Source organism: Vespa mandarinia, chromosome 23 (assembly GCF_050613455.1).
Source record: "Vespa mandarinia isolate Hongniang chromosome 23, ASM5061345v1, whole genome shotgun sequence".
NCBI classification, from domain to species: Eukaryota; Metazoa; Arthropoda; class Insecta; order Hymenoptera; family Vespidae; genus Vespa; species Vespa mandarinia.
This window is the reverse complement of record NC_140832.1, coordinates 1,775,964-1,795,824: the sequence shown is the minus strand read 5'-3', so window position 1 is coordinate 1,795,824 and position 19,861 is coordinate 1,775,964. Positions and strand designations below refer to the sequence as shown.

Here is a 19,861-nt window from a genome sequence, read left to right as displayed (position 1 = left end):
TTTACACATTCTTAATTAAAAATTAAATTCTTAAAAACTTAATTCTTAAAAATTAAAATTAGATCCTCGGTTAATTAATTCAGATATTCTTTTCTTGTTCCAATCCAATGAGTATGAAATAACTGGACATTTAAAATGTATTAGTTTATGATAAAAGAGGAAAAGAGAGTGAGAGGTATACGGAGTGAAAGAAGGGAATGGGAGAAGAGAGAGAGAGAGAGAGAGAGAGAGAGAGAGACAGGCGAAAGACAGATACATTCATTTTTATAGTTTTTGTGTTTAATCGAAGAAGTTATAAAGTTTTGATCATGAACCGGTGTTAATGGCCCCAGTTTTCTCGATTGTAATTAAAAGATTATCTCGTTGAATTTTTCGTTATGCTCTCTCCACATATTTTATATGTTTATTAACATTGCTCACAAACGTATAGGAATCTAATGAAATTCATTATTAATCGTGATACGTGATACAAAGGTGTTTATGGTTCAGTCACATGACGCAATCATGCACCTTATTAATTATTTTAATGACAAACGAACATAATGAACGTAATAATAATTTATCGATATAGTAATGATTAATAATTATTAACGATTATAATAATATAAAAAAATTTCTTCTTAATACGTTAAAGGGAATCTTTTCTATTTCTACGAATGAGTAACGATATATGGTCCTTTGAATATTATTCGATACTGCGATATCAATGGCGGGATGAGTGCGTGACGCTATTTCGTCATATTTTACAGAGAGATTCGTCGCGTAAATTTAATTTATACGGGTAAAAGCTTCTAAAAGCTTATTAGCTTTTCCAATGCATCGTAGAAAATTAATTAAAGAAGAGATATCGTATCTATACGTATTTCGGCTATGCCCGTGTCCATTTGTAAGGAATATATTAATCGTAGAATATAAGTAAGAGAAAAAGTGTTAATTCATCTTCGTAAACTAACTCATCATAATATCTAATGTGAGAAACTGACAAGTGAGATGGTGAACGGTAGTTGATGGGATTTTATGACAGATACTTTCATATAATTTTTTCTGTATCTTTCTTTTTCTTTTCTCTCTCCCCCTTCTCTCTCTCTCTCTCTCTCTCTCTTTTTCTTACTCTCTACGAATATCTCAAGAACGAATATTTCTCTGATATATTACATTAAAAAGAGAAAAAAATGAGTTTTCGTTACGGTTTGTCAATTTAAGAATTATTCTCTTTGCCATACTATTCTTTATACTCCTTTCACGTACGTATCTTTATTCGTTGTTTGGTAAGTATAATAATAAATGAATAAATCATTTTACTCGTAAACTGAATTTATAGATAAACATTTATATCTACAGTTAAATAGATATCGATATATATATATATATATATATACATATTTTTTTTTTATATTTTACAAGAAAATATCTCGTCACGAATATCATGTATTTACGATTGATAACATGTTCGATAGCTATGGCATTATATATTATATGAGAACGAAGATAAGATTAGATCAAAGGGTTTCAAACGAATCGTTTCTATGTAGCTGACGTAACGTAGTGGGACCATATAGGTGTAGCAAATCTAAGATGAAATTCACGAAGGTTCGTAATAGATGGACGCTCACCCACCAGATTGTATAAGTAATGACCGAATTCTAAACGAATAGAGAATTCTCTCAAATAGTCAATAATTTTAACGTGGTCGGCGAAGCGTTTACTGTAAAACAATTGTACCGAATAAATGGGATTCCAGGCACGCTGTACCAAGACTAAATTACATCGTCGACAGTGAAAGGCCCCATGGTATATTAAGACGAGCAATGGTCGAAGATGTATCAGTCTCAGTAAGAAATCTCTTCTACCAACAGCCGATCGGTGCATTTGCCGAAAGACGCGCGTTCGATCATGAATAGAATCGTGAGTAGTAGAGACATGACAAAATTAAAAGGAGAAACCAAGGGCACAGATTTTAAACGATTAATTTGAAAAGGAAAAGGAGAATTAGAAATTAGAGAAAATAATAAGTATAATACTTATAATATGAAATTTCTAGGATTTCTCTTATATCGGTGAAAGAAACCGGAAATTATCTAAGAAAAAGGAAAAGAAAGAGCAGAAAGAAAGAAGACAAAAGCAAAAAAAAAAAAAAAGAAATGTTCGACGCATAGAACACATTTAATTTTTTTTTTAATTCCCCCAATGATTATTGCGAATCGATTACGAATATATATATATATGTATTGAATGTAGGTATTCTTAACTTGAACTTAACCTTCGTCGCAGGTATTACTTTCACTGTTGTCCTTGGCCGCGGCCGCACCGGTAATCGTCGATCAACGTTACAACCATGAGGATCTAATGCGGATAGTAAGACATTTGCAAGATATCAAGAGATCGGACCATGACAATTTTGGAAGTTCTGGAGATAGTGGTAGCTATGGTGGTGGTAGCTATGGTGGTGGTGACTATTCCGGTGGCCACGGAGGTGGTGGTTTTGAAGCTTCCGCTGGACATTTAGAGTCTGGTGGAGGTCATTTAGACGGAGGACATCAGGATTATTCTTCATTCGGTGGATATGGTGGACATGGTGGTGACGAGGGTGGTCATGGAATTTCTTTAGATGGCGGACATAATTTTGTTCACAGCGTACCAATTTCAGAACACGTTGAAGTTACCAAGCCCATAGCTGTGCCAGTTGTTAAGGAGATAGGTAAGCTATAACAGAAACAAAAGAAAAAGATAAAAAAAAAACAAAAAAAGTTAGAAATCAAAATAACAAAAAAAAAAACAAAAAAACGAAAAAGAAATGAAAATCATGTATGTCTAACATTTGTTTGATTATAGGTATACCGGTGCCACAACCAATAAAAATTGGTGTTCCACACCCAGTTGCTATCGGAGTTCCACAACCATACCCAGTAGCAGTACCTGTATCAAAACCCGTACCTATTCAAATTGTGAAGACGGTAGCTGTGCCCGTCGAAAAAAAGGTTCCATATCCCGTAGAGAAACATATACCTGTGCCTGTGGAGAAGCCAGTTCCCATAACGATTGAAAAACATGTGCCAGTTCCGGTGGTTAAGCCTTATCCCATCAGAATCCCTGTCTATAAAACGATCTACCATCATGCGAAAAAGGGTCATTAGAATGGAAAATAAAGGAGTGTCCTTCAGAAATGTATAGGCACTCACGATAGCCAAGAGAGATGGCGAAAAATGGTGTCCTTAGGAATACGTAAAGTAGTTGACAACGAATAAACTTCGTTATCTCTTCTTTTCGAATTTTCTACGTGATATCTATTTCTTGTTATTACTATTATTATTATTTTTTTTTTTTTTCATATGTTGTATATACACAAAATATCCATGTAAGCATTGCCGAGTGCATTAATTATGCGCTCATCCTCTCGGCAATGCATTGTTATGATTACGTTATTTTTTGTACCTCGTTGTTTCTCTCTCTTTTTTTTTTCCTTCTTCTTCTTTTTCTTTTGGTTTCTTTTTTTTTTACGTTTATTTTTCAATAAATTACATACAAAATATCAAGATGTTGTACCATATGTTCCCATATCTCAGTGAAAGTCCCATCCAGGTGAATGTATTCCTTTTATACATTCACCTCTCTACGTATTATGTTCTTTTTTTTTTTTTCTTCTTCTTTTTCTTTCTTTTCAGAGAAAATAAAGGCATCGTAGAAAAGATAACACCTAGTAGAGTCTATTACGTTCCAGCAAAGACAATCAAATTTCTCTCGTAATTAAAAAGCACTGTCCTTGAAAATACCAACAACAAACACGCTAAGTGTTAAAAATATCTATCAATTATAGATCATTATTGTCATCTTTGATTTAATCATACGATCCTTTCAAATTGTCAATACGTCATTCCAAATAAAACGATTACACGATATATTTAACTAATATTATTACTATCTAATTTTATATACATAATACGTTTGTTCAAATATAGAATTTATTCGAAATATTATAGTAATAATAGAAGTTAACAATCTTTAATGGGATACATTAAAAATATAATATATATATAAAAGGACGAATGAAATGTCAATTTAATTTTGGAAAATGCACCACACGTATCCACCACCACCATCATCATCTCTATTATCTTTCATTTCCCGTAGAAGAGATGAACGTGATGTATGCACGTATACCGCACGCCAAGAAACATAATTGCGGCTTTCACTGGAAATTTCAATATATTCGCCACGGATTCCATGGAAAGCGAATGCCGACCGAGCTAATCCAACCGTTAGAAATAAGATCAACGTAATCGCTCGATGCAAATGAGGCGTGACCATATCTATCTAATACGACCGAATGGAGACAACTATGGGGGCCTTAGCCTTCTCATCTTCCACAATATTTAGGTCGTATTAACGAACTTATTAACAAATAATGGAAAATCCATTATCTTTATTTTTTTCTCCCTCTACTTTTTTTCTTATTATGTCTTTTTTTTTTCTGCGCTTTCTTTTCGATATAATACATCTCTAAAGACATAGATCTTTATGCTGCACTTTAATGCCGTATTTAGAAAGTTTTTTTTTTATTTTTTATATATATATATATATATTATTATTTTATTTTATTTTTTTATTTTTTTTTTTCTTATTCAGAAACACATTGATTAAGAATCAACGATTTATAAAGATTACGAAATATTATTATTATTTGCAAATGTTATTATAAATTTATTAATTAGAAATTTGAAAGATCCTATAGAAGATTTGATAGGGTAAAAGACGGAAATGAAATGTTACGTAAGTTTCATGAAAAAGAAAAAAGAAAAAAAGGTAAAAGATAAAAGAAAAAGGATGAAAGAAAAGGTGCCTAACAATGCAACAGTTGTAAGTGTTAGTACAAATCGAGCAATGCAGTTACGGTGAAGGTGGAGAATAGTGGGGTATACTCGTCAGTCTGATGGCAAGTGGTAGGTATATAAAGTGACACTTAAAGAATTTATCACGAGTGAACTTATTTCCTCAGAACGAGCATAGATGCGTTTACTTGGCAAAAAGATGATTAGGATCGTACGTAAAAATGAGTGTTATTTCAATGATACTATTATATCCTATAACAATGCTAAATCCTATAATAAATATTGTGTCATCCATAAAACGTTAAATGATTTATGTAAAAATATGAAGAAAAAAAAAATAAAAAAAAAGAGAAAAAAATGAAAAAAAGAAAAAAAAAAAGACAGAAAAAAAAGAATGAAAGAAAGATAAAGAAAATATTATTTTAAGCAAGTGCGCATAATTTTTACTCGATATTTTTAATAAAGAGTATAATATTTATTATAAAGATATAAAATAGTGATTAGAAGTGGTCCTGTGTTGTTTGTTTAGAGGTTTCTCATTTTGTGCACCATCATCGGCTGTTCTCATGGTTCTGGATTAAGTTTACACGGTCTATCCCTTGGTGATCATAATGCTGGCCTTGATTTAGGAGGTCACACCGGTGGTAGTCTTACTCTTGGAGAAATTTCACTGCATCATGAAGACGAATTACCGGGAATAGATTTAGGTGAAACGGGTCTGACAGGGATTCTCAAAGGCCATCGATCGTGGAAAAAAAGAAAAATAATCTTTCTTAATCATTGTTCCTAGGAGGTCACTCGGGTGATTTGGATTCTGGCATTTCTCTTGGAAGTCACGGAGGTTATGGGGGTTATGGTGGTCATGGAGGTCACATCGTTACTTCCGTCAAGCATATTGGCACGTACATAGAACAAGTGGCATTGACGAAATATTTATTTATGTTCTTTTTCTTTTATTTTTTTTTTTTTGATTTTTCTTTTATTATTTTAACGCAAAAAAAAACAGTAATAAATAATATTCAATTTATTATTTGTAGGCGTGCCAGTAGTAAAAGACGTACCATTCAAGATTCCTAAAATCACGGTACAAACGGAACCGCAGCCTTATCCCGTGAACGTTTTTGTATCAAAACCTGTACCATACGAAGTAAGTTTTTAAACGTCATATCAATTAATCACCATATATGTATATCGAAGTTTAATGATACTACAATTTATATGACGATTATTTATTTCTGTTAAATTTTGCAGGTAGTAAAACCAGTGATTACGAAAGTTGAGAAGAAAGTCCCAACTCCGGTTGAGAAGATAATACCTTATAAAATCGAAAAGCCAGTACCTTTTAAAGTGTACAAACATATTCCTGTACCAGTATCAAAACCGATACCAATCAAAATACCGATCTATAAGACAATAGTACATAAGTCTGGACATCACTAGTTCCAGCTCTTTCAATGGATGAATTTTATATATATATATATATATATATATATATATATATTTATTTAATCTATTTTGTTAATTTCTTTTCTTTATTTTTCTAAGAGAAACGTACACAGAAATATTTTGTTACGTGTAAATAAATTGTTATCTATATTAAAAGTAAAAATTATCACGAATCAATCTTTTTATTATTACATTTTAAAAATTATAAAAGACAATCGATCATAAAATAAATATTTCTTCGTTGCGAAATGCAAATGTAAATTTTGGTATTTCCAGGTCGCTTTTATTGTTAATAAGATTAAGCTCTTAGTAACGAGCCTAGTGAGAAATTAGCCCTTCTCGTCTTGAAGGTAAACGTCTTGGTAATTAAGTGAATCTTCCATCTAGTGGATACTATTACTCAATGCCGGAAGATTGTGTTCTTGTCTGAGATAATTATAGAATGTTATTTGTTCAAAGTTATAAGATAAATTCGTTAAGGGAAATGGAATTGTAAACTTTAATGAGTACCATTTAAAAGTTGAAAAATATAATGAATCGGAAAACTTGATGAATAATAATGCATAGGTTAGTGGAAATTTCTTAAAATAAAAAAAAAAAAGAAAAAAAAAATAAAAAAAAAAGATAATTACTTGCTATTAATGATCGATTTATTACTATATTTATAACAATTCTATTTATATATCCTGTTCGATTATCAAACATGTCATATTATTTCATTCATTAGAGGATTGATACGCATTTTACACGATAGAAAATCGTAAAAATAAATTATGTAAACTTGTCAACGATTATATAATACTATACATTAAAGGAAGGAAGTAAAAGTATTTTCTAACTAAGGCATGAATTAATGAGAGAAGAAAAGTTCGACCATTTTGCCTTTCACTAATCCAAGATAATAATCAGTCTTCAAAACTAAAGCAGAGAGTAATCAGGATCATGCCAACGATCTTCTTTTCGAAATCGTCAAAATGTCGATGGCCTTTAACTATAGTCTTGTATACGTGTCTAAGTACTTAAAGCGAATGACCGGAAGAAATATCGTTCCTTTCGAATTCACAAAACATTTCTGTTGTATAATAAACGTTTAGAATGTACAGGTACTTATTCGTATCAGTCACTTAATCATCGATATATATATATATATACGACATACTAAAAAGTTAACTAAAGTAAAAGCCTTTCAAAAGTAGAAGAATATGTGCGATAGGATTTCTTTACAAAAAAGAATGTAACATAACTTTCTTACGATTTCTTTAATTCGTTCCTTGACAGCTGAGATACATGAGAATTCATTAATTATAAAAAAAAAAAAAAACATTTTTACTTAATACGAATTGCAAATTTTTATTTAGTCACAAATTTTACTTCTCTTTTGCATAGAAAAAAATCCATATACATATATATATATATATATATATATATATATATATATATATATATATTATATTTATTTATTAAATACTATGTGTTAAACTATGAGATTTCAATTTTTTACTTGAAAAATTTTATTTAAATAATATATATATATATAATATATAATTAATACTTATAATAAGGATAATGATAATATTATACTCTTACAATAATTAAAATTAATTAAATGTATTTATTCAATGTATACTTTCGGAAATAGTAAAAAAAACAAAAAAAAAAGTAATTGCATTTCTTTACAATGGAGTTAACATTACGTTCATACGATTTCTTTAATCCTTTCATTGACAATATAGATACATAAGAATACTAGGAAATACCATCGAAAAAAGATGCCGGGGCGAAAGTAAACTTTAAATTCAATTTCCTCTTCGAACAATTACGATCACGAAACTCTGAATGTAAAAGATGGGGAAGGAATTAAGGCGATACTCTCCAAAATGTTTCCTTTCTAAAATATCAATTAACTTGCGTTCATGAATTCATCAATGTCTTTTTTGTCTTCTTCTTCTTTCTTTGGTCTTTTTTATTTCTTTTTTGTTTTAAATCGAAACACTTTAGAGAGTGCGTTTCGTTTCGAGTAAAGATTTAATTTTTTTTTTTCTTTCTTTCTTTTTTTTCTTTTTTTCTTCTTTTCTTTTCTTTTCTTTTCTTTTCTTTTCTTAAGGAAACAACGAATTAACTCGGCGTGAAAAATCGACCAGGGAAAGCAAACACACTTCACGCTCTCCGTATATCGATTATTGTTGTAGTCCTTTGATAAAAGGAAAAAAAAAAACGAAAAAACAAAAAAAAAAAAGAAATAAGGAGAAATAGAGATGATTCGCATTCTCTTTTTTTTTGTTTTTTTCTTTCGAACCTAAAAAGAAGACACGAGAAAATATTGAATTGGCAATTATTAACGTTCTTATATAATTTCATGCCAATGCTACAAAAGGAATGTTTCGTTAGATACCATATCGGTTTTTATATGGACGTGTGTCCATATAAGTAAACGTAAATGTTAATATTTATTAACGTAAAAAGATTTGAAATAAGAATGAAAAAGAAATAGAAAGGAAAGATGTGGTAAAAGAAGTTTTGCAGGGAAAGTAAAATTCTAACGTCGATTTAACTCTCGAGAATTATTATCGTATGATATTTAACGTTAAAAATATGAAGAAAACCTGAAAAATGTGTGAAAACAAAACAAAACAAAGCAAAAGAAAAAAAAAAAAGCAAAAGAAAAATAGCTCCAAGCTATATAATATACGAATATGTCGAAATAATTAATTTCTAACTTCTATTTCTCTTGACTCGAATTTTATTTTAAAATAATCCATCCGATTCATCGATAGACAGAGAACGAGCAACGTAACAATGAAATATTTTTATAAAAAATTTTTCTAACAAAGTTTCTTGCAAAAAGAAGAAAAAGAAGCAAAAAAAAAAAGAAAAAAAAAGAGAGAGAAAAAGAATAAGTTAAAATAATACGCATAACGATGGATAAATATTATTGTATTTTTTCGTATAGAATATGTAAAATTCGAAGGTTATAATAAAATTGAAAGGGGGAAAAAAAAAAAAATATTCATATAGGAAATAACGGAGCCTTTCGAATCGAACGAAATCCGAGACAAACTTTCCATGGCGAAATGATAGTTCGGGGGCATCGAGCCGTTCATCCAAGAATATAACTACTATAAGTTATCTAGCTCCTGTCGTTTCAGACTTCCGATTTCTCTCTCTTTCTCTTTCTTTCTCTCCCTCTTTCTCTCTCTCCCTCCCTCTCCCCTCCCCTCTCTCTCTCTCTCTCTCTCTCTCTCTTTCTCTCTCTTTTGCTTTCGTTTTCTATACTTCATATTAAGAAAATATCAAAATGAATAGTATCGAAATTATAATGCTTATTTCTAATCTCATATACTGAATTTAATTAAAAAGTCGTGATTTGATTTCGAAAAAAATTTTTGGAAAAAAAAAAAAAAAATGGAAAGAAAAAATCTTTTATCATTTCGCAGTCTATTTTGAACGAAAATAACGTCTATCAGAAACTTTCATTTCGTAGTAACATACCAAAAAATTGAATCGAACGATCTTGTTCGAAAAGGAGAACGTCTACCTGACGTTCACTTCCGGTAAATTTCAGAGTTACGCAGAGTTAAGTTGCATTGCGGTACATGATTGTGGTTTAGCTCAGTATACCTGCGAGAGTAAACGGAGATCGAATATGCATTTGAAATGGTTTAGCTTGTGAAGGAAGGTAGCTTTCGTTTATAGGAAACTTTTAGTCGATCTTTTTGTAATTCCTCTTGGCGTTCAAAAGGAAGAATTATATTTATATTATTATCGATGGAACATAAGCTTCTAGTTTCTTACCGTTCACCGTGAAATTAATTTATATCGAGCGAATCGAATGAAACATTTCGATATTTCCTGTACATGCAGGAAATCGACTATGTAATGATTAATTTATAAATCATTTATAAAATATAGATCAATAACGTTCTCAGACGAATATTTTTTTATATGAGGAAAAATGAAGCAAAAGAAGAAAAAGAAGAAGAAGAAGAAGAAGAAGAAGAAGAAGAAAAAGAACCATTTCCAATGTATATTTTAAATGAGAAATATGTTCGATTGAAATACCTTATTTGAAATTGTCGTATTTCTTTAATTTTTTCTTTTCTTTTTTCGTTTTTTTTCTCTCTTTCTCTTTCTTTTTCTTTTTCTTTTTTTTTTTTTTACCTCCTTTTTATCGATTTCGATCTTATTCCTCTTAAAGAATTTTTCACTATATACCAAAATGAAAAGAAAATATACCTTTTTCGCTATCGGAGAAGACGATTTTCTCGGACGGTCGAATAGAGCTTACCAGAAATACGGTTATGACAGCCTACGAATGGAGAACGAAATAGCTAGAATATAATCCTATTTCTAACAGAAGATTTTCTCCTGTACGAATCGTACAAGACAAAGATTCTTTTATTTCTGGTTATTGTAAGAACTCGAATATTCGACAACATCTAAATGCATTTATGATTATTTATTTATGTCATTTGAATGCACCTTTTTCTTCTTTCTTCTTCTTCTTTTTCTCCCTCCTTTTTTCAATCAATTATATCTATTCAATTCTAATAAAAATAATTTAAACGAGTTAATTTTATTTTTTATAAAATAAATAAATCGATTAAATCGTCACGAATTAGTTGAGCTACGATTATTAAGATCCTATCGATCTTATTCTTTCTTTTCAAGGACAAGTTACAATCCTTTTTCAAAGTCAGATATGGGATTGGCTCTTGACATCACTAGAGCAAGACGAAAGTTAAAGACATGATTCTGGTAGTGGTAATATGAACTTGTCGTTCCTCCCACCCTCTCACTCGGAGCCCTCCGAGAGGGCGATACTCCGTCCCGTAAGATTTTAGTGAAAGGTGGTGGAATTCACCATAAGTATATAAGCACGCCATTCGAACCCTGTGAACACTAGACGTTTGATTTCTACCGTTCAGCACCCTTTCCAATCGATTCAATTTTACAACATGAATTCGATCGTAAGATATTTGAATCCAAATTATAATAATTATTATTATTAGTATTATTTAAAATGAAATATTTACTAAAATAAAAAAAAAGAACGAAGAATGACAATTAATATTAATAATAAGATTATATAATAATTAATAATGGGAATGAAGTACAGATAGAAATTTCTCTTTGTTTTCTTTTCTTTTTCTTTCTTTTTTTTTCTTTACCAATTTTTTTTTTCTTTTTTTTTTTTTCTTGCAGATTATCTTCTTGGCTCTGATCTCGTCATTGATCGCCTCGTCCTTCGCTGGCCATTATGAGGAGGATCATGGTGATTCGACTTACGAAGAAAAATCTAAACCAGTGGAAATACCGATTTATAAAAAATATGGTGAGATTAGAAAATAGAATCAAGTCATGTTTCTTTCAATTCGATAAAACATACAATAGTAATCCATCTTATCGTTTGATATATCTTTTACAGCTATTCCAATACCGCATCCTGTACCAGTAGAAATCCCTCAAGAAATCAAAGTACCTATACCCCAACCTTATAAAGTTCCAGTTGAAATTCCTCAACCTTATCCCGTTGAAGTTGTCAAACATGTTGAAGTACCTGTTGAAAAACCAGAACCATATGTTGTTGAAAAACACGTAAGTATATTCCTCGTTCAATTTTTTTGTTTTACTTTGTCGGAGATTATATCAATTAATCGATTTAATAATTAATCGATTGTTAGATAAAAGATTAGTGTATCAATATTAATTTTGAGATAGTGTTATGGTGTAATCGAACTCACCGTTCTTCTTCTTCTTTTTTTTTTTCTTTTTTTTTTTTAACGTTGACATAAGCTCCAAACGAGCGTGAAGGCTATAATGGCACATTATATCTTCATTTTTAGGTCCCTTACGTCGTGGAAAAGCCGTATCCAGTTTACGTTGAGAAGAAATTTCCGGTTCCCGTGGCGAAACCATATCCCGTCCACGTTCCAATCTACAAACACGTTTTCCACCACACATCGAAGAGCAAGGGATGGCATTAAAAAGGAAGAAGTTAGGGAAAAAAAAAAGAATAGAAAAAAAGCGATTCTGTCTATTCGAAGGACGTTAATCGATATAATAATTTAAGAACGTCATTAATTTATTACGAGTATCATTAGATGAAATGTTTTTTTCCACGGGACGAGATATCCACAATGAAATTTCTCTCTCGCGTTGTTACGATTATTAATTTTGTTACTTGTTTTATTTTTTTCTTCTTTTTTTTTTTTATATTACCTTTTGTTAAGTTTTTCTTCCTTTTCTATATATTTTCTTAAAAAAAAAAAAAAAAAAAAAAAAAAAAAAAAAAAAAAAACAAAAAAAAACAAAAAACAACAAAAAAAACAACAAAAAAAATGAGTACTAGTTTATCACGAATAAAAAAAAAAAAGAGGGAAAGAAAAAATAAAAGAAAGAATCGTTGAAAATAGATCGATATCGTCAAGAAATAATAAAGAAAAAAGCAAAAGAAATAATCTATTTCATTGGACTTTTCGACATTTGAAATATTAACTTTCAAAAGAAAAAGAACGTGATGTGTTTCCAAGAAAAAAAACAAAAAAACAAAATTAATAAATAAATAAATAAATAAATAAAAGGGAAAAGATAAGAAAAAAAAAAGGAAGTTGTGAATTTTCCAAATTCTTTCCTTTGAAATTATTCTTCTTCCTCCTTCATTCATTCCGGAAGTAAAGAAAAATAAATAGGAAGTCGAACGTCTTATCCGGTATTTTGTTTCCTCGTTTGTTCATAGTTACGATTTAACTTTGAAAACAAACCAGCAGCTGCATGATCTCGATTCCCCATAACAAGCTTGACGGCCTGGCTTAACTCGACAAGACGTTAGCGCGTTCCTTACGCAGACGTGTGAAACCACTTTTACTTGGGATGCACTTTCACTGTTCCGCTCCGAGATACTGGATAGAATCACCGACGATTCGAATCTCGAGATCGACTGTTCCATACCTGGCCACACCCCTCGCACGATCTTACCTTTCAGAAATATATAGATAAAATATAATAAATGTTTCAACATAAATATATTTCGTCTTCTATTCTTCTCCCTTTCTCCCTTACCCCTCCCCTCTCCCTCTCTCTCTCTCTCTTTCTTTGTTTATTTCATTTAATATCGACACGAAGAATGTGAAATAACTCGATTTAACTTTCTTCTAATTTTCTCATCTCGACGTCCTTTAACCATAAATTTCTTTTTACATGGATATAATACTTACAGAACAATATATAAATATATATATATATATATATATATATATATATATACTTGGGTCATTAATCATCATCTAAATTAGTTGAATTATATATTCGGAAAAGATTTATTATTAAATAACCGATGAGTTTGGGTTCTGTATTTTTACGTTTCGTTGAACTTTACGACCCTTTGTAAATTTTAGATAATACTAAATTTACATGCATATGATATTGTCTCCCGTTCCTTCCTCTCCTCCCTCTCCTCCCACCCATAGCCATTGGCATTTAAATATTCTCTCGTTAATTTATATCCGATAGTAAGGGAATTATTCACAGATCGTTAATCAAGAAAATTAGACCGTGACATTGTGTTACGCTGTTTTAGTTAGTTCGTTCTCCTTTTCGTTTCTGTCCATGAGAATTACCTCTATTATGATAATTTTGATAATTTTTATTAAAAAATATACCTAAGAAAGAAAGAGAGAGAGAGAGAGAGAGAGATAGAGATCGACTCTCTCCTTCTTAACTTTCAATCGGTTTTATCATAATAAAATCATTTATCATAATATAAAACGAAAGCATACATTTTTATTTTTTCCTTTTTTTAATTTTTTTTTTCTTCCATTTTTCATTTTTCCTTTTTAATAGATTAACATTTCTTTGGACTTTTTGATGATTTTTTATTTATTTATTTTTTTTTTCTTTTTTTTTTTTTTAACGACAATCTTTATGAGACCGATGAATCAACTTTCATTTGCTTTTGATATGGGAAAATAATAATAATAGGTTTTCGTATGATGAATGCAAAACGGAATGTTGCACCTAAAAATCTACCGAGTCACGATTACATTTGCACAGAAGCGTGATGGACAGCTTTACACTAACCCTCTACAACCAAGCGAGCATCAACCGTTGTTGTAATGAGGAGAAGGGAGAAAGTTGCATCGGTATATAAACTCTTGGCCGTGACTTTGAAAGTATCAAAGAGACGGTGAAACGTACGGTGCAGAGAACGGGATTTGCGGGAGTGCTAGATTCGCGCAAGTCATTTGAAGTCAAAGATGAAACTTTTTGTGAGTAATGAAATTAAAATTTTATAATAATAAATTTCAATTATTAATAATTTATATTATTTCTTAATAAATACGTAATATATAAAAGGATTTCGTTAAGAGTGAATGAGTCATCGTAATAAAATAAATTAACAATTGTTCGATAATAAATATATATATATATATATATATTTATCATTGATAATATATTTTTTTGCAAAATATAGATATTAGCCAGTATGGTGGCTGCTGTATGGGCAGGTTACGAGGAAGACCATGGTGGTTCTACCTATCACGAAACTTCTAAAGCTGTGGAAATACCGATCTATAAGAAATACGCTATACCGATTCCACATCCAGTACCAGTTGCTATACCGCAGCAGATTAAAGTACCGATACCACAACCGTATCAAGTAGAGGTACCAGTGCCACATCCGGTGCCTGTGGAAGTAGTTAAACACGTTGAGATTCCTGTAGAAAAGCCTGAACCATATGTGGTTGAAAAGAAGGTAAGCGTTGATCGATCGGTAAACGTTTAGACCACGAATTAGAGAATACAGTTTACTGTAATTTCTACTTTATCGACTTTGATTTTATAGATATATATACATATATATTTTACTTTCGATCCTTACTTTTCTTCGTTTAATTGAAAGTCCCCTAAGTCCATATATGTACGTATAAATTAAAAGAAATTCTTTTTAGGTACCGTACGTAGTTGAGAAGCCTTATGCAGTAACAGTCGAGAAACATTTTCCAGTACCAATACCAAAACCATATCCGGTCCATGTGCCAGTTTATAAGCATGTTTTCCATCATCAAAGTAAAGGACACGGTTGGAAACATTGACGTGAAATGACACGTAAACTCGACAAATTTATTGCCAAAAAAAAGAGTATATGTTAATTAAATTAAAATAATGAAAAAAAGAGAAAAGATTTAAAAAAAAAAAAAAAAAACGCGTTACTCGAGTAACTTATAATTTAAAATTTAGTTAAGCTTACACATTTTGTAAATAATGTTATCTATATAATGTATCGTTGTTTTTTTTGTTAAATAAAAATTGTCCATTTGTACGGGTCGTTAGGTGATTACTTTTCTCCCTCGGGTGACATGACCGTTTAAGCCAAATCGCTCGGGTGACTGAAAGGATTCGAAAGTACGAGGCTTAATTGTGGTTATACCAAGACGTTTAGCGAACTGCATTCTACCGCTGTAACATTACCTTTTTTAATTCAAGAATCATTTACTTGTGAGATACGGACTGACCCCGTTTACTATAAGATCGAAAACAAAAGAACCGCCACGGCGAGCATCTTTCTCGAGAGATAAATCATTAATTTAATCTGGACATGGCGATTGTTTCTTTATTTTTTCTATTTCTTTATTTATTTATTTTCTTTTTTCTTGTTTTTTTTTTTTTTTTTTTTTTTTTTTATTTTATTTTATTTAAACACAGCTTTTATAACCATTTCATAACGTGGCTATAACTTACGGCTCTAGTAAAGACAAACGTCATTGATCACTTCGTAATTTATTAGCTCAATAGGCCTGAGGCAAAGAGTATTATAAAATTCTGTATCTTAAGGATAAAAAGAAGGAAAAAAAAAGAGAGAGAGAGAGAGAAAAAAGAAAAGAAAAATCGTCCAATAGAAAAAGATCCTTAGCTTTTATTCGAAAATGCGGATACGTCGTTCTAACCATCGCGTTATCGTTGCGATCGTTACCTTCGGGCTATACCTCCAGCGATCTTCGACTTCTATCTGTGCACGCCTATTTCAAATGGTTTTGTCCATGTGTCGTAAACCCCGTCACCGGTATAAAACGTCAACTACTCGGCCGTGCCCAAGATATCTATGTATGTATGTACATATATATATATATACATACATAGGTTCTTACAAGAGCCGCAGAATTTATTCAGGAAATACCGGGGCGCGAGCAATTGCATCATTACAGGGCTTGAACGCACAACGGCTGCTTTTTACGCCGCTTAAGGGAATCTCAATCGACTTCGGTCAACAAGTTACTTATGCCGCCTAAGCCGTGGAAAAGTTTATAAAACCGGCAAGTACCAACGACGCGCTTTTAGTTTCGTTCAGGACATTCATTCTATCGGTCATCTTATACTAACCATTTCAAGATAATAAAAGGAAGACAAAGTTAATCATGCTGAGGTTACTGGTAAGCGATACGCATCAGCGAAACGCTTTTCTCCTTGACGCTTTTCTCTAACTCAACGATATAATCTACTTTGGCACGAGGGAAACTTCGCACGCTTCTGCATATTTTTATTAGCCTGGACTCTTGTTTATTTTTTTTTTTTTTTATTTTTTTTCTTCTTTTTTTTTTTTTAAAGAGAAATCTTGTCACCCTGCTCGCTCCGACTGCCCGTTATATGTTTCATACTTATATAGAAAACGATATCCGAAGTAAAAACGTCGTTTTTTCTTTTTTTTCTTTTATCTTTCCATTAGTATATATTCCTTTCTAATCTTTAGATACCATGCCTGTTATGGCTGGCGAGCGTTCGTTCGCACAGCGTTCATATGGACATGATGGATTCCGGTACAATGGATTCTTCATTGTCCAAATTGAAAAGGGGCTACGTTCAAGACCCTTGTCCACCGCAGTACCACCTTCCCGCATATCATCAACCAGCTGTTCTTGTAAAAGCTTATGAACAACCCAGTTATCCGAAAAAGGAAGTGACAGTCCATCAATCACCACCTCATATACAATATATATCAAGTCATCAACCGAGTTACACAATTATTCCAAAACAATCGGTGACTTACGTGAAACCGCAGGTAATAAGTTATCAACCCGTTCATGCACCATCGTATTCGGTCCATCCGATTCAATCTGTCGTCAAACCATGGGTGCCATCTTATACACCGGCTAAAGTGATTTATCAAAAGCCAATGTATTCTTATGCCCCGGCTTATCAAAAGCCAATATATGAGGCGCCGAAAATTTATTTTAAAAAATACGAAGTTCCTGCTGTACAAACGCAGGTGATTTATCAAAAACCAGGAATTGTCTATCAAAAACCAGCTGTTTCAGGATATGTTTATCAAAAACCAGCTGTTTCTGGCTATGTATATCAAAAACCAGCCCCACAACCTATTTCCTACATCCCACCAGCGCAACCTAAAGTTGTTCACATACAGGCAGCTCCAGTATCATATGTGAAAATTGCTCAACCGCCTCCAATAGTACATCAACCCGTCTATCTTCCACCTGCTCCAGTTCATCCACCTCCAGCTATTGTCAAAGTAGCGAAACCTATGTGCGACTGAAATCATAAGGATCACATGAAGCCGAGAAAAAAACCTAATTTAATCACCATCGATTCTCTTGACCATCATGAAGTAAGAGAGACAACTTAGCTCACAAGAAACAATGAGCTATTTCCTAATGGAAATAGATCAAAACAATCGAGCTACAATTACCTGCCATAATGAGCCACCTTTCTTGATCGTAATTTAGTAAAAATGCACTTTTGTAATGTCTACACTCTCTACCAATAAATAATCTGTCTTACGTAATTACGACAATAGTAAGTTTTATCATATCCCACGCTCGTGCTTTAAAATGGTCTATTATTCTTCTTCGAATTTCCTTTAGTCTTTTAGATCTCACCAAATTTTGTAAGTATCCCTCTTATGAAATCACTGGGGTTATTTATTTCTTTTTTTTTTTTTACTTTTTTTTTTATTTTTTTTTTTTTTTTTCGTGAATAGACGAGAGTAACCGTGTACATAACTCGAGTATCTCTTCTCATTCTAACAACCTAATTGTGAATGTAGGAAATAAATAAAATTCTTTAGAAATGAAAATCGCGTAAAACCGTGGAAACCGTACAAAGAATATTTTAAAGTTTGACGTAGTTATTATCTATACTCCTAAGAAATCAATGATACGATAGAAAACTAATTACGTGTACGGTTTCCAAGAGATTTCAAAGAATCCACAGCGTCGTTTCGTCATACATTCGTAACGCTACGTAGCCAATTGCACAATGCCTTCGGCAACTGAGGTTCAATCTCCGTTTAGAAACCATACATCGTACTTACATGTTGTTTACTAGCTCTCTAGACCAAATCTCAACCTTCCCATACCCACGTATATACCTCGAGACCATGAATCCGATGTATCCTGTCCTAGAGAAGATACGCCATGGAGTCTATTGCTGATTATAAACATCCGCTCGTACTTTAGCATGGATATTCGCATCAGATATTTCAACATTTCTTTCGGGGAAACCGAGTATAAAACTAACGTTGCTTCTTCAGATACACCACAGTAGAAATAGGCGAGACTGTTCGACAAGTAAATAAGCTATGAAATACTTTGTGAGTTTGTCTTAATTTTTTTTTTCTTCTTCTTCTTCTTTTTTTCGTAAAAAGAATCTTCTTGTTTCCTCGTTCTTCTTCTTCTTATTTTTTTGCTTTTTTTTTTCTTTCATTCGGAAAACGAGTGAAAAAGATTCGATCTATCACTGAAAACATTGACGTGTTAATTTTTCAATGCTTTTTTTTTTTCTCTTTTTTTTTTTCTTGCTCTGTTCCATTCAGTTGTATATCATGGCAATAGCCATGTGCGATGCTGCGAGAATACCACGTCAATTAGAGTACGAACATTTTCCGAATTTTCGAACGATTGATCACGGACACGGTGCAACCAGCTATCAAAATGTACACGTCGATAATTACGAAGATCTGCCTCTTTCATCGAATTATGTGAACGGAGTGAGTGATTTGGATTTGACAGTACATCATGACAGCGATATCGTGCCAATTTTAGAACACTCTAATGAATTGGGACACGTTGATGAATCACATGCGGGTGAGTAATAGTGCTTTCATATAAAATTTCCTAAAATAAAATATAATAATAATAATAATAATGTATATACATATATATATATATGTATATGTATTAATTGTTTACTTTTAGAAATATCAACTTTTAATGGAATCTTATCATCGTCTTATCACGATATAGAGACAGAACCTCATCCATATTACGATGAACATTATGAAAATCATTTCGACGATCATAATATCGAAGGACATCATATATAATAATTTGTTACCATAGATATTATTTCATAACGTCGATGATAATAAATGATTTACAATATTTGACTATTAATCTCTTTTATTTTGTCTTTATAGATATATATATATATATTTATTTATTTATTTTTTTTTGTTTCTTTATCTTTTTCTCATTTTCATTATCATTTTCGTTATACATATACGTACGTATATGTGTCGTTTTAGTACGTACATACATAATTAAGGTACAATCCGAATTTTACACAGAAGTACGCATATA

At 31.6% G+C, this 19,861-nt stretch overlaps 6 protein-coding genes across 6 annotated transcripts; all 6 read left to right on the top strand.

Moving 5' to 3' along the window:
* Positions 1 to 1,785: 1,785 nt before the first annotated feature.
* LOC118444359 (uncharacterized) lies at positions 1,786 to 3,529 on the top strand. The gene is made up of 3 exons (XM_035872549.2): positions 1,786 to 1,905; positions 2,272 to 2,698; positions 2,833 to 3,529. The coding sequence occupies exons 1-3, from the start codon at positions 1,894 to 1,896 to the stop codon at positions 3,132 to 3,134; spliced, it is 741 nt and encodes a 246-aa protein (XP_035728442.2). The 5' UTR covers positions 1,786 to 1,893; the 3' UTR covers positions 3,135 to 3,529.
* A 1,414-nt stretch (positions 3,530 to 4,943) lies between these two features.
* Positions 4,944 to 6,305, top strand: LOC118444470 (uncharacterized). The gene is made up of 5 exons (XM_085663627.1): positions 4,944 to 5,037; positions 5,356 to 5,533; positions 5,617 to 5,724; positions 5,864 to 5,973; positions 6,078 to 6,305. The coding sequence occupies exons 1-5, from the start codon at positions 5,005 to 5,007 to the stop codon at positions 6,264 to 6,266; spliced, it is 618 nt and encodes a 205-aa protein (XP_085519753.1). The 5' UTR covers positions 4,944 to 5,004; the 3' UTR covers positions 6,267 to 6,305.
* Positions 6,306 to 11,177: 4,872 nt separating this feature from the next.
* LOC118444471 (uncharacterized) lies at positions 11,178 to 12,508 on the top strand. Its single transcript, XM_085663618.1, has 4 exons — positions 11,178 to 11,239; positions 11,475 to 11,604; positions 11,698 to 11,867; positions 12,116 to 12,508. Exons 1-4 carry the CDS (start codon positions 11,228 to 11,230, stop codon positions 12,254 to 12,256), a joined length of 453 nt encoding a protein of 150 aa, XP_085519744.1. The 5' UTR covers positions 11,178 to 11,227; the 3' UTR covers positions 12,257 to 12,508.
* A 1,886-nt stretch (positions 12,509 to 14,394) lies between these two features.
* Positions 14,395 to 15,563, top strand: LOC118444352 (uncharacterized). The gene is made up of 3 exons (XM_035872536.2): positions 14,395 to 14,536; positions 14,743 to 15,024; positions 15,221 to 15,563. The coding sequence occupies exons 1-3, from the start codon at positions 14,525 to 14,527 to the stop codon at positions 15,362 to 15,364; spliced, it is 438 nt and encodes a 145-aa protein (XP_035728429.1). The 5' UTR covers positions 14,395 to 14,524; the 3' UTR covers positions 15,365 to 15,563.
* A 975-nt stretch (positions 15,564 to 16,538) lies between these two features.
* LOC118444338 (uncharacterized) lies at positions 16,539 to 18,079 on the top strand. The gene is made up of 2 exons (XM_035872515.2): positions 16,539 to 16,699; positions 17,017 to 18,079. Exons 1-2 carry the CDS (start codon positions 16,685 to 16,687, stop codon positions 17,815 to 17,817), a joined length of 816 nt encoding a protein of 271 aa, XP_035728408.2. The 5' UTR covers positions 16,539 to 16,684; the 3' UTR covers positions 17,818 to 18,079.
* Positions 18,080 to 18,467: 388 nt separating this feature from the next.
* Positions 18,468 to 19,654, top strand: LOC118444472 (uncharacterized). Its single transcript, XM_035872764.2, has 3 exons — positions 18,468 to 18,873; positions 19,096 to 19,366; positions 19,478 to 19,654. Exons 1-3 carry the CDS (start codon positions 18,862 to 18,864, stop codon positions 19,603 to 19,605), a joined length of 411 nt encoding a protein of 136 aa, XP_035728657.1. The 5' UTR covers positions 18,468 to 18,861; the 3' UTR covers positions 19,606 to 19,654.
* The last annotated feature ends 207 nt before the right edge of the window (positions 19,655 to 19,861 follow it).

Bases quoted from the DNA above. Each gene is read 5' to 3' on its own strand.
- LOC118444359 (XM_035872549.2), top strand. The intron at 2,699-2,832 runs GTAAGCTATAAC...GTTTGATTATAG, and splicing joins GCCAGTTGTTAAGGAGATAG to GTATACCGGTGCCACAACCA.
- LOC118444470 (XM_085663627.1), top strand. From the start codon at position 5,005: ATGCGTTTACTTGGCAAAAAGATGATTAGGATC. The intron at 5,725-5,863 runs GCACGTACATAG...TATTATTTGTAG, and splicing joins TACTTCCGTCAAGCATATTG to GCGTGCCAGTAGTAAAAGAC. The intron at 5,974-6,077 runs GTAAGTTTTTAA...TAAATTTTGCAG, and splicing joins CAAAACCTGTACCATACGAA to GTAGTAAAACCAGTGATTAC.
- LOC118444471 (XM_085663618.1), top strand. The intron at 11,605-11,697 runs GTGAGATTAGAA...TATCTTTTACAG, and splicing joins ACCGATTTATAAAAAATATG to CTATTCCAATACCGCATCCT. The intron at 11,868-12,115 runs GTAAGTATATTC...CTTCATTTTTAG, and splicing joins CATATGTTGTTGAAAAACAC to GTCCCTTACGTCGTGGAAAA.
- LOC118444352 (XM_035872536.2), top strand. The intron at 15,025-15,220 runs GTAAGCGTTGAT...AATTCTTTTTAG, and splicing joins CATATGTGGTTGAAAAGAAG to GTACCGTACGTAGTTGAGAA.
- LOC118444472 (XM_035872764.2), top strand. The intron at 19,367-19,477 runs GTGAGTAATAGT...GTTTACTTTTAG, and splicing joins CGTTGATGAATCACATGCGG to AAATATCAACTTTTAATGGA.